Below are 17,905 nucleotides of genomic sequence, written 5' to 3'. Positions count from 1 at the left end.
GGATCTATTAGTATTGATGCTAACATTTGCCACATCAGGGCAGCTGCTTTGGCAAGACAACAGTGTCTTAGACTTTGTCAACTGGGCTGAGGGGCAGCCCTCGGGGGACGAGCTGAGTTTCTGCGTGGAGCTGTCTGCGGCCACCGGCTGCTGGAGTGTCCTGCCCTGCTCTTCCCAAAAGGGCTTTATTTGTAAGAAACCAAAGAGTAAGTGACTTCTTTCATATTCACTCTTTCCTTTTCTGGTTTTATTTCAGTAGCAATAGCACAATATGAGAGTTGCAAAGGACTGACACAAATGTTTCAATGTTCAGACAAAAATAATACAAATGCATTTTTTTTTTGTTTGCCCTGTTTATGATTTCTTGCTCCATAACCTGTGATTTTCTTACACTATATTTTCTTACGTAAGTATTTCCTGAAAAAAAACTCCAAATTTCTTTATTTTTTTGTTCCACTCCAACATAAACACATTTATTTTCTACTGACATTCCTATTTTCTTTCTATGGAACAAGAGAGGCATCAATAATTTGCTATTCTTCCTCTTGCTGTACTATGATACATGCTGTTCCAGCAAGAGATGGATGAAGCAATTCTATTTAAATAGGAGCGGAAGTGCAATCCAGAAAGCATATAGTGACCTTTGAAAAGAGTAGAAGTGTTTTGGTTAGCTTTTTTTTTTTTTTTTTTTTTTAATATTGTATTTCTGTATAACTGAGCACCATCTGCTTTAGTCAGGAAGCAGAAATATCAGAATATTGTGAGCCAAGCAAGCATGTGGTATTTTGGAGTTTAACTGTTAATTCTGCAAAAAAGTCCAATTTCCTGCCCTGTTTCACAACCCCAGGATGTTTCTGAGGTTCAGTCCTTTCCCCCACCAAAGCAAACCTGAAGCTGGTGGGGGAAGCAGCAGTCACAGCATTGTTCAGGGTGTGTTCTAGAAAGAAAAATTCTGCTGTTAGGACAACACCTAGTTTTCCTTGCAGGCAACAGACACTACTGAATGATAGTGCTCTGCTACCAGACGTCAGAAAGCCGAAACTCACTATCACCACACACTTCATGGGATGGGTTTGCCTGTGAGCGGCCCTGATGCGCAATGCCGGAGCTCGGCCGGTATTTATTCCCCGACACCGGCTTCCCCAGCAGAACGGCGTTTCGGCACAGCCGGGTGTTTATTCCATGACTGCCAAAGAGAGAGGCAAATTTCACAGCTGCTTCTCCCTCTGCAAACACACCAGAGCCCAATGCATGGCTCTGGTTCTGCTGCAGCAGCCCGGCTCCCGGCGCATCCCACGCTGCCCGCGGGGACCCCGGCGGCTCCCGGCCGGGAAAAGCCTTGCAGACGGCGCCCTCTGTGCACAGCCGGGAAAAGCTGCGCAAGAAAGCTTGGGTTTATACGTGTGATTATAGGTGCAAATATATGATGGTAAATTGAGAGCTGCTGGGTCTCAAACGAGTTGTGTGTGTGTGATACAGGAAAGCTCAGCTGTTCTCAGCAGTCGATCAAGTTTTGCCAGTGTCCACAAGAAACAGACCTGGTGGAAAGGGCAAGGTTAATTAATCGGGGAGAAGAGTCCTCTCAAAACAGTCAGGAACTATTACCACTTAGCTTGGAGATGTTCTGGTTTTTACAAAAGAAGCAAGAAGGGGGATTTAATATGTAAAACACTGTTTCCTTGAAGGGAATATGGGGTTAAAAATCCTTCATGCCTTTTCAGCTCTTCTAATTTAGCAGATGTGTTTCCAGAAGTGATGATGATGTGCAGGTTACCAGACCTTTTGCTGACATGAAAGTATCAGGAAGAAAATGTGACCTTTTTAGATTTTGACTAAACATTTGTCTTTATCTTTGACAGCTACTCTTAAAGCAGCTGGAGATGTGGAAGGTAGGATTTTTCCCCCCTTCCAATTAATTTCAAAGATACGTGCTTAAATTTAATATTATTTATTTAGAATATATATATATATTAATATGAGCTTAATTTACTTAATTTGTATTGAATTTGTTCCCAGCCTCATTTATCAGTATGTGTAAGACCCTTAAGGAACCCCAAGATAATCAAATGATTTGGTAAATTGATCACTCCCTCTCTGATTCTCCTTTTGTAAGATCCTCTTTTGGTAATATCTATGAGAAAGACTGACACAGAGACATTATAATAGATTTTCCATGTGGTAATTAAGGAAGAAATGATAGTTTTCAATAATCTTATATTTGTTTATGGCTACAGTCCATTCATTTCTATTACTTTTTATTTATTTACAGATGCCAAAAAGGACAAAGCCAGTGTTCACCTGAATATATGGATACTACTTACTCTGATCCTCATAATTTTACTGGGGGTGGGCTTCATGATTTATTTCTTGTTCAAGATCAAAACTGGAAGTGGAACTGGAAGAGAGATGAGGCGGAGCAGCAGTCAGCTGGAATACAGCCCTGCCCTAACTGCAGGGGATAATGGAAGTGGTGCTACCAACAACAAAGGAAAAAATGAACAGAGTGTTGTCTGATGGGATAACAGAGCCAGAATAAATGGTTAAGCTGCAAAAAATATAGCTGAACTAAAGGAAACCTTAGTCTCTCTTAGGTGCATGTAACTTGCACTATGTAAAATTGGCAGTTATTCCTTCAGTAAAGATTAGGAACTATTGCTGTATACTCCTCAAAAAATACTCTCAAGTATTTATTGACTTAGTACTGTACAAAATTGCTAATTATGCAAGCAAAGAAAATAACAGAACTAGTGGGAATTTAGATTTAAAAATTATGGGCTGCTTATTTAGGAATTTGTGACAGCATCACATACAGTCAAGACTAACACTGAGCACTTTTTGCAGAGTGCTCAACCTTAATGCCTGCACTTTGAGAGTATCTCACCATACTGTTCTGAAGCCTCCACACTGTTACTTAAGTGATGTTTGGAATAAACAGAGATTTACATTAATTGTTTGTCCCCATTGATGCCCTTGTCTTATACCCTTAACACAAATATCTTCTTTGTGATAGTATAAATGAAATGCAAATACTTGTCCTTCATTCATGGCTTCAACTTGAATTTTGCGAAACAAATATGTCTTTACATACAGCCTTACTCTATGACTTTGAATGTTTTTCATCAATTATGAACATGAGACTATATGAATAAACAAACTATATATTACATAATAACATTTCAGTTATTTCAATTTGCTTAATTAGCTTGTGGAGATGATACGTGGTTTGTTGATTTAATGAGTCCTCTTCCTTAAAAAAGAGGCTGACAGGAGGAGACACAGAAATGTGAACGTGGCATATGACTAAAAAGCCATAAATAAAGTATAAAATAAAGTAGTTGCCAAGTAAATTTTGAAAGAATGCATTCCTGTTTTTTTTCTACTTGATCACTCATTTTGGGATAGTTTTGCTTACTATCCTCCACCTCTCTGATAAATGGACTGATAACTGTATCCATTATTCAGGCCAGGAAAAGAGTGGGGCACAAAACAGTGCCTTGCTAGTGAAATGTTCTAAAAGTTTACTCAGATGTTTAAGTTTTCTAGGAATTCTCTGTTGTCTATGATATTCTGAAGAGAAAAAGATCTCAAGGATCTCTGTGAATTACAAACCTTTAGAAATTGCATAAGAACTGCAGAGGAGATGTTACATGACATTAGATTGACAATTTATAGATAGGGCAATTAAACAAAAGATATTGCAAGAGATAAGTAATAAAGACCATTTTGTACTCAAACTACTTTTAATGACAGTCCTCTTGATCTTTCAACTTCTTTTCTTCCCTTCATGTAAGTTACAAAAAATACACTTTTTTTTTTGTAAATACTGAACTGAATTCTGTACTGTTTGATGGCGACTGATTAAGGCGAAGTAAATGAAAAGACTAAACAGATAAAAAATCCAACATAATATGTTTAAATGTTTTATATTTTATATTGACAACACAACTCCAAAGACTCTGTATTGTGGGAATGAATTTCTTCTATCTTATTAAGTGATGCTTTACTCTTCTGGAAAAACCTGTTAGATTTGTCTTCATAATAAAGCCAGGAAAAATGAGAGAAAAATTTGAAGGGCAATTTCAGCTGAATTTCTTTCCTCCCTTTATTTCAAAATTACAAAGGGGGTTGTAAATCATACCTGTAGTTCATTTCCATTTAATAAATGACTGAAGATGACTTGTAAAATTTGAAACTATTTCTCTATTCTAGTCTCATTTATGCTTGATACAAAGAAAGAATAAATTACTTAAGTTTGTTTCTACTTTATGAATTAAAAAAATTTGAAAGGCAGCTTTTTTTCAAAATCACAGAAAGATTTGTAAAGATTTGGCTAATTTGTACTGGTTCTTCTAAGATAAATTCACATGAAATGACAGCACACTAGTTCTACTAGTTGATACACAGGACGGATAAAAGGCAGGTGTATGCATTTTGTAAGTCACTGAGCAAAACTGAATTGTCCTGTGGGGGTTAATTTTTCATACTGAAATAGTCAATATTGCTCACTGCAATAAATTAAATCAACATATCTTTTGCAGCAGTGAAGATCTTTCTCGCTAAGAAATTAGCATATATTTTTCTCTGAGTTTCTTAGGAATATGTCTGACATTTAAAGTGCACTCCCTGCTTCTTTGTCTTTGAGGGTCACTTACAGCTACTTTGAGGGAAAGTTACAATTCCAGCACAGAACCAAGAAATTTAAAAACAATTCAGTAGAATGATCTTGAACTGTTCAAACTTTGACACTTGACTTTGAATGGATGGAAATTTCACTTTCAGATGCTAAGTTTGAATTTTGTAATTATTTCTAGATTTCAAAATACCACATGTGACAGGATATTTCCTTATTTAGAGCCCAGAGTTTTCTCTTTCAACTAAAAATCTCCAGAACCAAGAAGGAGCCAGCACCAACTGATTCTTTAAGGACCTCTACTGCAGCAATTAATTTCATCTCATCTCCTTGTGAATAAGAAGACAGAATGAAAAACTTGACCTTTTCTACAGTTTTAGTTTTCCTCTCATTTGTTCATACTGCTTTTCAGACACTCGGTGAGTCTGTTTTTCACTGTCCCCTGCAAAAGTGGATGTGAAAGTGGGCATATTTGTTGTCTTGCTGGTTTCTCTGGATCTTTAGGATTTTCACATAGATTTACTACTCTATATTTCATATTTCTGCTAATGGGAGTGGTCCACAGAAGTTTCCACAAAACAGATACAGAGATGTTTATTTACTTTTAAAGAGAAGGGAATATCAAAATGGGGTAAAGCTGGGAATCAGAAATCTGGACTGAATCACATATGTAAATAAAGATTGCCTTTTGGGTACAACTTATTTATTGGTTATGTTTGCTACTATAAAGTAGATGGACTTCACAGTGTGCTCCATAGTCTATGTCATATAATGTGTGACTGACTAACAAAAAAATTAAAAGGATAAAGTAATTAAATAGGGTGTTGCATGTGTATCTCCTAGCCTTGGCATGAGATTGTGTGGGGTGAGGTGGAACTTGTGGATTGATGTAAGGTGTAGCAATTCTGTGGCTGAGAAGAAGCGAGTGAAAAAAATTAGAAATATTTGAGAGTCAAGAACAGCTGTGGAATAACTACTACAGCAGTAAGAATAAAGATGAGAGGGATACTTAAATCTCTGAAGTTGGCCAAAGACAGATCACAGCTCCCTTTTTAAGTAGGATGATCATTTTCAAGGATGTGTTTACTTTATCCTTCAGTTCATGAGATTTGTGGAGTGGGGTACATATCACAGCCTCCAAAAGCAGGCACTGTTCCATGTGAGCTGTGACAGCACTACCCTGTGCAAAAAGGGGGTCTCCCACCTGTTCTGTGAGCTGGGAACCCAACCCAAAAGCAGAAACCTCACAGTTTCCATCAAGAACTCGTACTATTAGATCAAAAAATTCTGTGAGGGACAATAGCTGGTACTTATGGGACTACACTAAGCACTTATTTACTGAGCAGTAAGAAATTAAAGACTTTATAACGTTTAAAACTTTTTGCCTAAATGGACAAGGAAAGAAGAAACTAAGTCTCAGCTCCAAATTTAGATTTGCAGAAGTGGTACTCCTATATTACTGAGCTGGTCAAAGTAATACAGGGACCTTCTGGAAGAGCTCAAGAACTATTCTTTCTGTCATACCCTCCCAGAATTTCCCAGAGACTTTCTCCTCTGTTCACTACCCAACATTGGCTTGCCCTAATATTCTAAAATTTTACTTAAGTGTGTTGAGGGGAATCTCACTGCCTCTTGTGAGCTATTCTCTCAGATGGATATGGCAGTGATGCTGCATCTGTTTCCAGGTGTGAATTTGAGGCACAGAGACCTGAAGGGCAAAACCTTCCCCTCCTGTTCTATAGGTCCTAGAATATTCCTTGTAGTCCAAATTTCAATCTCTCATGACCCACAGCCAGTGAGAGCTGCATGCTACCTGATGTTTTTAAGAGCATGCAGCTGTCTGCCCAGGAGGAGTTGCTTTGCGTGTTCAAGCAGAGCAGCAGTTTGGGAGAGCCCTTCCCAGCAGGGTTTACTGATCTCAATGGATTCGAGCAGCAGGCTGCCTGTGACCCTTTGGGAGGGTAACTCTCTTGTGTGGCACTCACAATGCACAGGCATGTAGTATCCACATGCTCTTCAGTATTTATTCTGGTGACAATGCTTGTGATTGATTGTATGAATTATGTTGACTTCTAATGGTAGATGTGCTAAGGAAAGGATGCCAGATCAAGGCAAGGTAACAAGTCACCATTACATAGTTTTTAATTTTAAAAAAAAAAAATCTCCAAACCATAACAGAACATGTAAATTCCAGGAGCAAGTGTCACAGAAGGCTTGCTCACTAACTCTATTAAGCACAAATGCAACCCCATGCAGATGTACATCACAGGAGCTAAATCTATAATGCATGAAAGTGATGGCCAACTTCCAAATTTTCAGTAAAGGTCTCTTTTGGAATTCTTGAATGAAATGTGCATTTCAGAAGAAGATTATTATGAAAACATATTTGAAGCTGTCTTCATGTAGTTTTATGTGCTCTTATTCCTCTGTATTTTATTCCCATGTATTTAGTGAATTTACTTTTCCTTCCCAGAATGAAATGTGTCTTGAAAATACCATTTGATCCTTGTAAAAATTTGCAGCCTCCTGACATGAGTTTATTCTATTCTATTCTTCAGCATAGAATAAACAGCACATATTTCTCCTCACAAGTTCTCCTTACCATGTGCTCACCCTAACCAGTTATTCTGAATGTTTTGTTTTACAGACAAGGAAGTATTCTTAATATTCAATGAGTTTACTAAGTTCTGTTTAATTGCTCAGAGTTCTGAGGCAGTTACAACAGCTGCTTGCAAGAAAAATAGTGACTTACAAAAATTCAGGTGGGTCTCTGATCATCTGCTAATGAGCATGGCATTTGCACAATGCTTGGGAGTGCCCAGCAAGAGAAACCAGGCTAAAATTTCTCTGTACCCATGCAACAAGAAAAGTGAATTCCAGAAATGGGAATGCAGAAATGCAGCCTTGGCAATCCAAGGGGAAGATTTATTTCTCAGTGCTGGCAAAAAAAAAGAAAATATTGCACTGAAAACAGGATCAGAGGCAATGGATAAATGGAAGATCTATGGAACCATGGATAATTTGTGCTCTCAACGTTACGAAGGTAAAGCTTAAAGGTTATTTTTGGTGGTTTATTGAATCCACTTGTTTGCCATGAGAGATAGGGTCCTTTGATTTCTACCCTCCTTAGCCTAATACCATCTTTTCCCCCTGAGACAATGGTGGACTAGAGAATGATTAGTTCACATATTCAGGCCTGTATCACTCCATCCTAGAGAAAAACAGCTGCTTAGGTTCAGACAGAATGCAGTATGTGAGAAAAATGTGCATATTTTTTGTTCTCTACTTCTAAAGCAAATGTGGATGTCGGGTTTTTTTAGTTGTTAGTGTTAATCACTCTTCCCAGTGGTGCCTAGCAATAACACCATGGGCAGAAATGAAGCACAAAAAGTTGTGCTTGAATAAGAGGAAGAACTTCTTTCACCAAGCACTGGAACACATTGTCCAAAGATGTTGTGGAGTTTCTCTCACTGGAGATATTCCACAGCCATCTGCACATCATCCTGAGCCATGTGCTCTGGGATGGCCCTGCTTGAGCTGGGAGATTGGACCAGGTAAACCTCTGTGATCCCTTCCAACCTGAACCATTCTGTGACTCTGTAACTTTGTAATCAAAGCACTTTATTTAACTGCATACTATTACTACTGAGATTGTATTAGTATTATTGGATGAAAGGGAAAAAAATTCTAAGTTTAATACATCAATATTAAATGTAAGGAAATAATTCCATGCATAATACTTTCAGTTGCTCTAGGAGATTTCAGACACCAAAAAAATCCCACAATATTGAACCACATAAAGTGGAAGTTAAGCCAGATGATAAAAAGATAGCATTATTTTTAGAAAATTATATAGTAGATAAAAATGTCTTATATATAATATTATTTCACATATATAAAATACATATTTTATGTATTATGTTATATATGAGATAAAAATCACTGCATCTCTTTCATAGTTGTCTACAGCATGAAACTGCTCAATCTCTAGCTGGTACAGCTGATTGATAATATTGGTAATACCCAGAAGCAAAGGGTAAATTGAGAGACCTACCAAGAACCACGGAAGACATTGCTGGTGACAGCAGTGATGCTGTCAAATGTAAATTGATTCCTCAATTACACTGGTGTAACACTTGTCATGCTTTTTCCACCTAGTCTTATGGAAAGTAAAGACGCATCAATTCACACAGCTATATCAAAACATCTCTTTTGCTCCTCAGACCTGTTTACAATGTTAGGAAACTCCAACGGAGCTCCGTGTGCCTTTCCCTTCCTGCTGAGTGGAAGATGGTACGCTGAGTGCACAGCTGCTGGCAGGTCAGATGGCTTCTTCTGGTGTGCAACAACGCCCAACTTCGATGAGGACCATTTGTATGGGTTCTGTCCAGCTGCCAGTACGTCCCACACATTGACACAGACCCTGCAACGCAACACTGCTACATAAATATATCAATATTGAGATGCTGTTAGTAATGCAGAGGGGAAGAACCTTGCAGTGGCCTAAATTTTACTCAAAAATACCTCCTTCATGCAATATCATTCTTGACAGATGTAACAAATCTACTTACTAATAGACTACAGTCAGGCTGAAAGATGTCTGGGTGTGTCCATCAGTAGTTGGACATAGGCTTGGGCATAGCCTATGAGCTTCTGAACAGGTTCTCAGGGTGCCCAATGAACAAGACACAGTTTTGATTTATTGGCTTCTTTACAATATTCTTTTTCTCATGGAGATTGTAAAATTTGAAAGGAAAAGTGCAAATAAAGGATGAAAGGCTTTTCACTGATAATGTCAGTGACACACCCTTTTTTCTTAATAAATATCAAGATAACTTGTGGGTCTGAGCCTTAATTGCTCCAAATTGTTATTTCACAAATGAGCTTGCAGTTAAATTTTGCCATAACACTTTGTGTGAAATGTTTATTACAAACTCAGGTACTAAATAATCTTTCTCTCACACAGACATCGACAGATTTTGGAGCACAGATCCTTTGACAGGAACCCACTACCAGATAAACCACCAGTCAGCTCTCACATGGCACCAAGCAAGGAAGAGCTGTCAGCAACAGAATGCAGAATTATTAAGTGTCACGGAGATACATGAACAAATATATCTAAGAGGTGAACTAATAAGCAAGATTCAGAAAAAACTGTTTTGAAAGGTTTTTTTGACTGATTACAAATGTTTCAATGCTTTAATCAAATTATAGTGAAGAGCTGATGTAAGAAAATGCTATCTATACTAATCAGAAATAACAAAATTATAGTACATTCAGCTTTTTATCAGTGGAACTTCAGTAAATTGTGAAATTACTATTTGAAATTATTTATATTATTATTATTATTATTTTATTTTAAAAATCTAAGGATTTCCAGCTAATTAAGCAAAAGTTAGCTCAAACTCAGAAAACACCAGAAAGATTCCAGAAAGGGAAATTAAAATAAGAAACATTTCAGGAGACAGCCATTATATGGCAATTACGTGATATGACATGTTCTATGATTATATTTTGTGATAATAAATCAGTATTCTTCATGTATATCTAACAAAATAGTTGTTTTAAATATGATACAAAATTTATATAGACTTTATAGATTTATACACACTGTAGAATGAAGGTCCTATATCAATTGCACCACAAGCAAGAAAACTTGTAACACTATTAATAATAGAAATTCAGTCTTTCCATTTTTAAAGCTTATTGTTTACATATAACTGTAGAATAGCATTAAATTCAGATAAACTAATAAGTAAAAGAACATTTTTCAATTCTCTACCCTTTATCTACAGAAAAAAACCCCTCTGAGTTTATTACCAGTAAACATGAATTCTGCACTGAACTTAAAAATTGCTAGGCAAATTTACTCTCTTCTTCTAAACTTTGGAAATGCTAAATTTTCCTAGCAAATCTCATTAGAATTAAATTCTTTTGGTTATCTAGATTTGATTGACAGCAAGAGATCCTCTCTCTGGATTGGGCTTAACAGTTTGAATCTCAACAGTGGCTGGCAGTGGAGTGGTGGCTTTCCCTTCAGATACTTTAACTGGGCACCAGGTAGTATTCTTGTTAAACAATTTTTGGAATTATAACCTGAGAATTATGCTTTTATTCACTAGATATAACTCATGGAATTTCAAGCAGAAGACCTAAATAATCTCATCTATCAGAGGCAGATAAAGTAAAATGCACTAGTTAAAGCTGTATCATACTGGGAATGGCTTCAAGTCAGTGAAATCCTCTGTGTCTGTACAGCTTTCACAGGTTATCAGACCCTGCAAGGACTCAGCTGCCAAGAGCATTGCTTCTGCAAAGCCTTCCTCTTCACTTATGCTTTTTGCTGTTCTCTTACTCAAGAGCTCATGGCATTGACAGCTTAGCTTTGAAAGTCAATTATTGCCATGGCAACAGCTAGTTGCAGCAAATTCTGAATAAATGCAGGCATAGGCCAACTTTCAGCCTTCCCAAGACTCAGAGGTGCCACCTGCTTTTACCTGGCACAGAAGATGAAGGGAAAGGGCAGAGTTGCTGAGTCTGGTGGAAGATATTCTGCCTTCTGTTGAGCTGGTCAAATTCCTCAAGCTTTGCAGGGCTCAGGGTTTGGCTCTCAGGTCACTCAGCCCACCGCCCCAAGGCTCCTGTATCCCACAATGGCTGGTCACAAGTTAATCTACACACTTTCAGTCACTGCAGAATTAAGATGTAACTTTTGTGTGGAGAGGGGAAAAAAAAGTAATTTATCATACTGTGGGCCTCTCTGAAAAGAAAACACTGACTATTCCCCAGGGATGGTGGTCCTCTGGAAAAACTCTGGGGATGTTGGAGAAAGAGGCAGGCAGAGGAGAGACAGCAATTGTGAGGGAATGTCAGGAGGTTCTGCTTGCAGTAAGGAGCAAATCTGCATTCAAATTCCGAAGGGACATGCAGAAAGGACCACTACTCTGTCATCAAATGTGTGAATTATGCAATAAGCATCAAAATAAATATTTTGATGTGTACTCCTAAATTACATTTCCTTATCTCTGGTAGAAAAATAATTGCAGGAGTGAAATCATGAGCCCATAACTGACACATGAAAAGGTTATCAGTTACCTTTAGCTGCTGATATTAATCCTGTGCTACATAAAAATAATTTTGGTTTTTATCCCATGAAGGAAGCCCTGAAGCTGAGTCTGAAAAACTCTGTGCAGTACTAAACCCCAGAAGAGATGCTAAATGGGAAAACCAGCCATGTGAGCTGAAACTTGGATATATCTGTAAAAAGGAAAAACCTACAAAGGATCCTTTAATTCTTCCATCAGGTATGTCAAGCAAACGAAAAACCTTTTAATAAAGGCATAATTTGTGTCACTAAACTAAAATTTAATGGCTATTTAAAATAAAAAGATAGCATTGAAATTAGTTTTTTCTGCTATAATGACAGGTACAGAACAAAGCATATTGTTATTTCTTTAGCAAAATATATTTAAATACTGAAAATTTTCCTGGAGCCCACTAACCACACAAGCATTTTTCACTTTATGTTATTATTCACAATTCCAGAGGCATTGGGTTAAGCCATAGAGTTTCATGAAAGTATCATGGTCTGCATGGACATGAAAATAAACTAAGAGATGCTGCAGTGCATTCTAATGAAAACATTGAGGTTTGTCACAGAAGGCTTGGGAAAATGGCATCAGTAGGTTCAGAGCAAATTCTTGATGGCAAAAGATGTCAATCTTTTTAGATTTCTATAAATATTGTTAAAATTTTGATCTAAAAAGATGGCAGAAAAGAGCTTCCTTTGGACCACTTTTCTACTATACTTCTCTTGGGTTTCTTTAGTGAGAGTTGGCATGGAAAGCCATGTGTGCAGAGAATTATTTGTGCTGCAGTAATAATGCTTTTCCTTTATGAAATATAAAAAAACCCATATTTGGGTGGGGTATATTGTGTGGAAATGCTGCACATGTAATTCCAAGTATTCCTCTGGCCAGTGAATACTTCACATTAGTGAAACCCATTAACAACTGGCTCCAGTCTTTTCCTCTTTTGTTTAAATGCAGTTTGCTTTCTGCAAATGTACCATGAGCAACAACATACAGACTAAAATATATGTGTGAGGAATGAGGTACTGCTTATTTGTTACTACCTCCTTTTCATTTTAATTGGTTAATTAGCTAAATATTAAATGTAATTGCAGTTATTCTAGACTTCATTTTGCACCATTTAAAATCAATATCTATTGATTTTGAGGGGATGTAGAGTCTGTTAAATGCCCAGAAGGATGGCTGCCCTATGGAGGTCACTGTTTCATGGTTCATAGAGACCCCAAAGAATGGAGAGAAGCCCTAATTTCCTGCAATGAGAGCAATGCTGACCTGGCCAGTATCCACAACCCTGAGGAGCATGGCTTCATATTGTCTCAGCTTGGCTACAGTGAGTATTTCTACAGGGCAGTGTTTGGTACAATAGAGAACTGCACCACTAGAAATCTTACAGGATTTAAATAAAATGATTTTTTCTTACTTTTCATGAATATTTATAGGGAAGGTCACAGATCCATAGGTTAGAAAAACTTGAAAGCCAAAAACCCACAAGAGGAGTCATTATGGTATTTTCATTTTCATTTTAATTATTTTCATTTTGATTTTAATTTTAATTTTTTTTTCACTGCATGAAATCACTTGAAGGAAATAACAGCTCTAGTCACTGCAGCATTTGAGTGGATTATCTGCATCAGACACCTTGTAGCTGAAGATACAGTAATGTACTTTACTGATAAAACTGACAAATCTAATTTCCTCCTAGTGTCTCATTTTTAACTTGAAAGAAGAATGAGAATTACATTCTAAAATAAACTCCTCTGTCTTTTAATACAGATGAATTTGCACTGCAACATTGTAATTTCAGCTCATCTCCATAAAATCTTGCTCCTATGGACTGTTTCAACTCGGGTAATAATGCAAATGAATTCCTGTCCTTAGGAGCTGTGGATGAGCTGTGGATTGGCTTGAACGACCTCAAAATTCAAATGTACTTTGAGTGGAGTGATGGGACTCCTGTGACATATACCAAGTGGTTACCTGGAGAACCAACCCATGAAATCACTGGCCAAGAAGACTGTGTCATTATGGCAGGAAAGGTAAATCATTCCACATGAATTATACAGTACAGCACTGCACTATTTGACTTTAGGTTATATTTCTAAGGAGATTTGTAATGCAACTTAGCATAGTTCCTAAGTTGCATAGAATCAAGGAATGTTATCTTTATTCACTCAGACATATGGTTGTTCTAAATTAAATTTAAATGAAATTCCATATAAATATGCCAAGTAAACCTTAACAGTCTGGCAGTGCCACTTAGCTTAACATAACCTCACCTCCAAGCTCAGATACCTGGAATCCATTAAAAAGTACAGATATTCACATTGAAATTGTACTTTGAAAATAATGATAATGTTTCTAATGTATAAAGCTTCTGCCTCACTGTTTTTCACCTCTTCCCAAACTGCAAGTAGGATGGATACTGGGCAGACAGTGACTGTGACAGGAAGTTAGGCTACATCTGCAGAAGCGACCCACTAGAAGGAGTTTCTGGAACAGCAAAGACTGATCCTGCCTGCCTGAAGGTAAGAAGAAAGCATAACCAAGAATCTGGTGAGCAAAATTTCACAAGCTCCTGTTGACATTGAAATGATCTTTTTTACTTCTTCCCTAACAAGTGTTATTCCAGAACAAATTCAGGGTGATAATTTTCACTACATTCCCATATAAGGAATAATAATAAGTCAGACCTATTACCTTTCAGAACTTTCTGTGAAGGGGGCTAAAGCCAATTCTGTAGTTGTCTGCATATTTTTTATGTTGTTCTGCAACCATCTGTGGTTATTGAACATGTAATAGGGACTGATAACAATTCTGGATTATGCAGCATGATACAAGATGATGACAAATCTCACTACTGAAGCCAAATCAAAACAATAAATCCCTTTTATAAGTGAATTTGTTCTGAGCAAGTTATTGTATCCTACCACTTTCCCCCTTCTTTTCCCTCTTTATACTTGCCTGTTTACTCCTATTCTCTATTTAGTAATCTTTCCCACAAACCCATATGGGGAACAGAGCTGAAACTCATCGTGCTCAATGGAGTTAAACAGCAGCCAAACACTGAACACAGAGTTTATTTACCTTTCTTGAGTGCACCAAGCAAATCTTGAGATGGCATAAAATGGAAAAGTGACTTGGAATTCAGCTGTAATTTTGAGGATTTTGCTCTTCAGTGGTTTCTATGTTACCTCTTCAGACAGACTTTTTAGGTGACCTGATATATTAAAACAATTAGTTTATTTACTGTTCCTTTAGCCTCGAAAACATAAGAAACTTGAGTCAGCATTTCTATTATAATAGATTACTCTTTTTTTGTTCCGAGCAAAGTATTATTTTATTAATTTCTGTGTCCCTCTGACATTTTTACCAGTAAAAACTTATCTATTATTTTCAAAAGGGTGAGACTCATGGGCATTAAATCTCTTCTTCCTGCCCTGAATATTTTCCATGCTGAATTTCCATTGGTACACTGGATTTCAAATTTATACATAATTATGATAAGTTATATTAAGAATATGTTGGCAATGCGTATTCATTGAAATTCAAGTACTAGAACATATGTTGTTTTTAACTGGAAGTTTATTTCATGTGTTCTTGGCAGGGTTGGGAAAGGCATGGTTTATACTGCTACCTGATTGGACATACCTCTGTAACATTTTCAGAAGCAAAGAAAACCTGTGAAAGGAGCAATGGTTATCTAACAAGTATAGGAGACAGGTATGAAAGGAGTTTAAAACTTGTATATCTGATGCAATAATACTAGAATTTGAAAAAATAGTTGAGAATTAAAAACAAACAAACAAAAAAAACCCCTCAGAATATCCTTTTTCTAAATTAAAAAAAAATAAACATAGTATGGCTTTTCTTACTAAAAATAATTTACACATTAATGTTTTCTAGTACTTTACTTTGAAAGAACAGACAACAGCTATTTTGGCTATGTAAGGAATAGTTTTTCAGTATAGCGCAATATCACCCCCTATTGCAGCTAGGACCCAGTTAAACAATATATTCCTCATAAGAGGAAATTTAATGGAAAATCTATTCATTCTAGCTGTGTGAAGTTTGGATGCTGAGGAGTGGAAGATGGAAGGAAAGCTAGCCTTAATCCCATCTGACTCCTGTCATTTCAGATATGAGCAAGCCTACCTGACCAGCCTCATTGGTCTGAGCTCTGAGAAGTATTTTTGGATTGGTCTCTCAGACATGGAAGAGCAAGGAATTTTCAAGTGGGTGACTGGTGAAGGTGTTCTGTACACAAACTGGAATGCAGCAATGCCTGGTACTCTACTGATGCCAAATGATTTTACCTTTTTCTTTTTATATATTCTCTGTATTCTTTACATATATATTTGGTAGCTTATTATGGTATTAAAAGCTAGTTCCAGTGCTTTTCCTTGTCTTTTCCTTAACCAGAAGAAAAAAACATATTCCAGAGCTCCAAACCCCAGGGGATACAAGGTCCCTCTCCTATCTTGCTTTTTTTCTGGGAACCAAGGCCAAAAAATAGCTCTTCAAGATGTATTTTCATAAACAGCAGTGTGCCCTGGTGGTCAAGAAGGCCAAGGGCATCCTGGCCTGCGTTAGGAATTGTGTGACCAGCAGGAGCAGGGAGGTCATTCTCCCCCTGTGCTCGGCACTGGTGATGCCACACCCTGAGTGCTGTGTCCAGTTCTGGCCCCTCAGTTTGGGAAGGACGTTGAGATGCTTGAGCACATCCAGAGGAGGCAACGAGGCTGGGGAGGGGCTTGAACACAAACCCTGTGAGGAATGACTGAGGGAGCTGGGGGTGTTTAACCTGGAGAAAAGGAGACTCAGAGGTGACCTTACCACTCTCTACAACTTCCTGAAAGGTGGTTGTAGTCAGGTGGGGGTTGGTCTCTTTCTCCAGGCTCTTTCTCCAGCAACTGACAGAAGCAGAGGACACAGGCTTAAGCTGTGCCAAGGGAAATATAGGTTGGATATTAGGAAGAAGTTTTTCACAGAAAGAGTCATAAAGTACTGGAATGATCTGCCCAGGGAGGTGGTGGAGTCATCATCCCTGGATGTGTTTAAAAAAAGATTGGATGTGGCACTCAGAGGCATGGTTTAGTTCAGGTGTTAGGGCACGGGTTGGACTCAATGATATTAAAGGTCTCTTCCAACCTATTGATTCTGTGATTCTGTGATTTAGAGAGGGTTGAACTGAGGGAAATTACCTCACCTCTTATGTCTCATATTGGTGATTATTGTCAATTATGCTAATTTGCTAAACTTGTAAAATTGTATTCACCCTGTGGTAGGGTAGGAATTTTGTGGGCATTTTTCACATCTGCCCCTGAGACCTCCAATAAAGACCAACCTTTATATTACCTCCTATACTAATATTATCTCAAAAGTATGTTGTTTCATTTCTAGGTTCTTTAAAGCATCACTACCACAGGACTAAATCTATTACTATGGAACTCTCTGTGTTCCCTAATTCTAAACTGTTTTCTAACATTGATAAATCCATGATGACACATATGAACTTTCTGTCTTTGAATGTCTGTACTTGGCACAAATGAGCCTGTAAATCAAATCCTGGGTTCAGTTTTGGGTCCCTCACTACAAGAAAAATATGGAGAAACTTCAGTGTGTTCAGAGAAGGTCAACAAAGCTGGTGAAGGGTCTGGAACATGAGTCTAATGAGGAGTGGCTGAGGGAGCTGGGGTTTCTTAGCCTGAAGGAAAAGAGAGTCAGTGGAAGCTTTATCACTTTCTACAACTGCCTGAAAGGATGTTGTAATGTGGTGATCAGGCTCTTCTCCCAAGTAACAAGTAATAGGGGAAGAAGAAATGGCCTCAAGATGCGTCAGGAGAGCTTTAGACTGGATGCCAGGAGATGTTTCTTCACAGAAGGAATGCTCAGGCCTTGAAATGGACTGCCCAGGGAAGTGGTTGAGTCACCTTCCCTAGAGGTATTTCCAAGATGTGAAGATGTGTAGATGCAACATTGATGGTTTAGTGGTAGGCCTGGCAGTGCTGTGTAATGGTTGCACTCTACAACCTTACAGATATTTTCCAACCTAAATTATGCTATGATTTTCTATGATGCCATGAAAATATTTATTTTCTGACTCCTTATTTTTTCCAAGAGCAAAATCAAACTGAGCAGAAAGGATAAAATCCCTTCCAGCCTCAGCAATGAGCTGCTAAAGCCT

General features: G+C 37.7%; 2 protein-coding genes across 7 annotated transcripts in view; both read left to right on the top strand.

Annotated features, from left to right (window-relative positions):
* LOC110476202 (macrophage mannose receptor 1-like) overlaps positions 1 to 3,347 on the top strand; it is a 33,152-nt gene extending 29,805 nt beyond the window's left edge. For both annotated transcript variants that reach the window (XM_077788328.2, XM_085573056.1), the window contains 3 exons: positions 39 to 206; positions 1,860 to 1,889; positions 2,270 to 3,347. In XM_077788328.2, the coding sequence (XP_077644454.1) occupies positions 39 to 206; positions 1,860 to 1,889; positions 2,270 to 2,514 (443 nt within the window). In that variant the 3' untranslated portion in view covers positions 2,515 to 3,347. The remainder of the gene's footprint in view (positions 1 to 38; positions 207 to 1,859; positions 1,890 to 2,269) is intronic.
* A 153-nt stretch (positions 3,348 to 3,500) lies between these two features.
* The window catches only part of LOC110476208 (macrophage mannose receptor 1-like), a 33,430-nt gene continuing 19,025 nt past the window's right edge, over positions 3,501 to 17,905 (top strand). For 4 of the 5 annotated variants that reach the window (XM_085573051.1, XM_085573049.1, XM_085573052.1 and 1 more), the window contains exons 1-11: positions 3,501 to 5,049; positions 7,278 to 7,673; positions 8,854 to 9,027; positions 9,597 to 9,755; positions 10,577 to 10,690; positions 11,788 to 11,934; positions 12,869 to 13,051; positions 13,600 to 13,757; positions 14,136 to 14,246; positions 15,326 to 15,441; positions 15,858 to 16,006. In XM_085573051.1, coding sequence (XP_085429177.1) covers positions 4,980 to 5,049; positions 7,278 to 7,673; positions 8,854 to 9,027; positions 9,597 to 9,755; positions 10,577 to 10,690; positions 11,788 to 11,934; positions 12,869 to 13,051; positions 13,600 to 13,757; positions 14,136 to 14,246; positions 15,326 to 15,441; positions 15,858 to 16,006 — 1,777 coding nt within the window. In that variant the 5' untranslated portion in view covers positions 3,501 to 4,979. The remainder of the gene's footprint in view (positions 5,050 to 7,277; positions 7,674 to 8,853; positions 9,028 to 9,596; positions 9,756 to 10,576; positions 10,691 to 11,787; positions 11,935 to 12,868; positions 13,052 to 13,599; positions 13,758 to 14,135; positions 14,247 to 15,325; positions 15,442 to 15,857; positions 16,007 to 17,905) is intronic. The other variant, XM_077788339.2, reaches the window with a different exon arrangement.

The sequence above is a fragment of the Lonchura striata genome, chromosome 2 (assembly GCF_050655825.1).
Source record: "Lonchura striata isolate lonStrDom1 chromosome 2, ASM5065582v1, whole genome shotgun sequence".
NCBI lineage: Eukaryota > Metazoa > Chordata > Aves > Passeriformes > Estrildidae > Lonchura > Lonchura striata.
The sequence above is the reverse complement of the archived record's forward strand: the minus strand, read 5'-3'. Positions and strand labels throughout refer to the sequence as shown.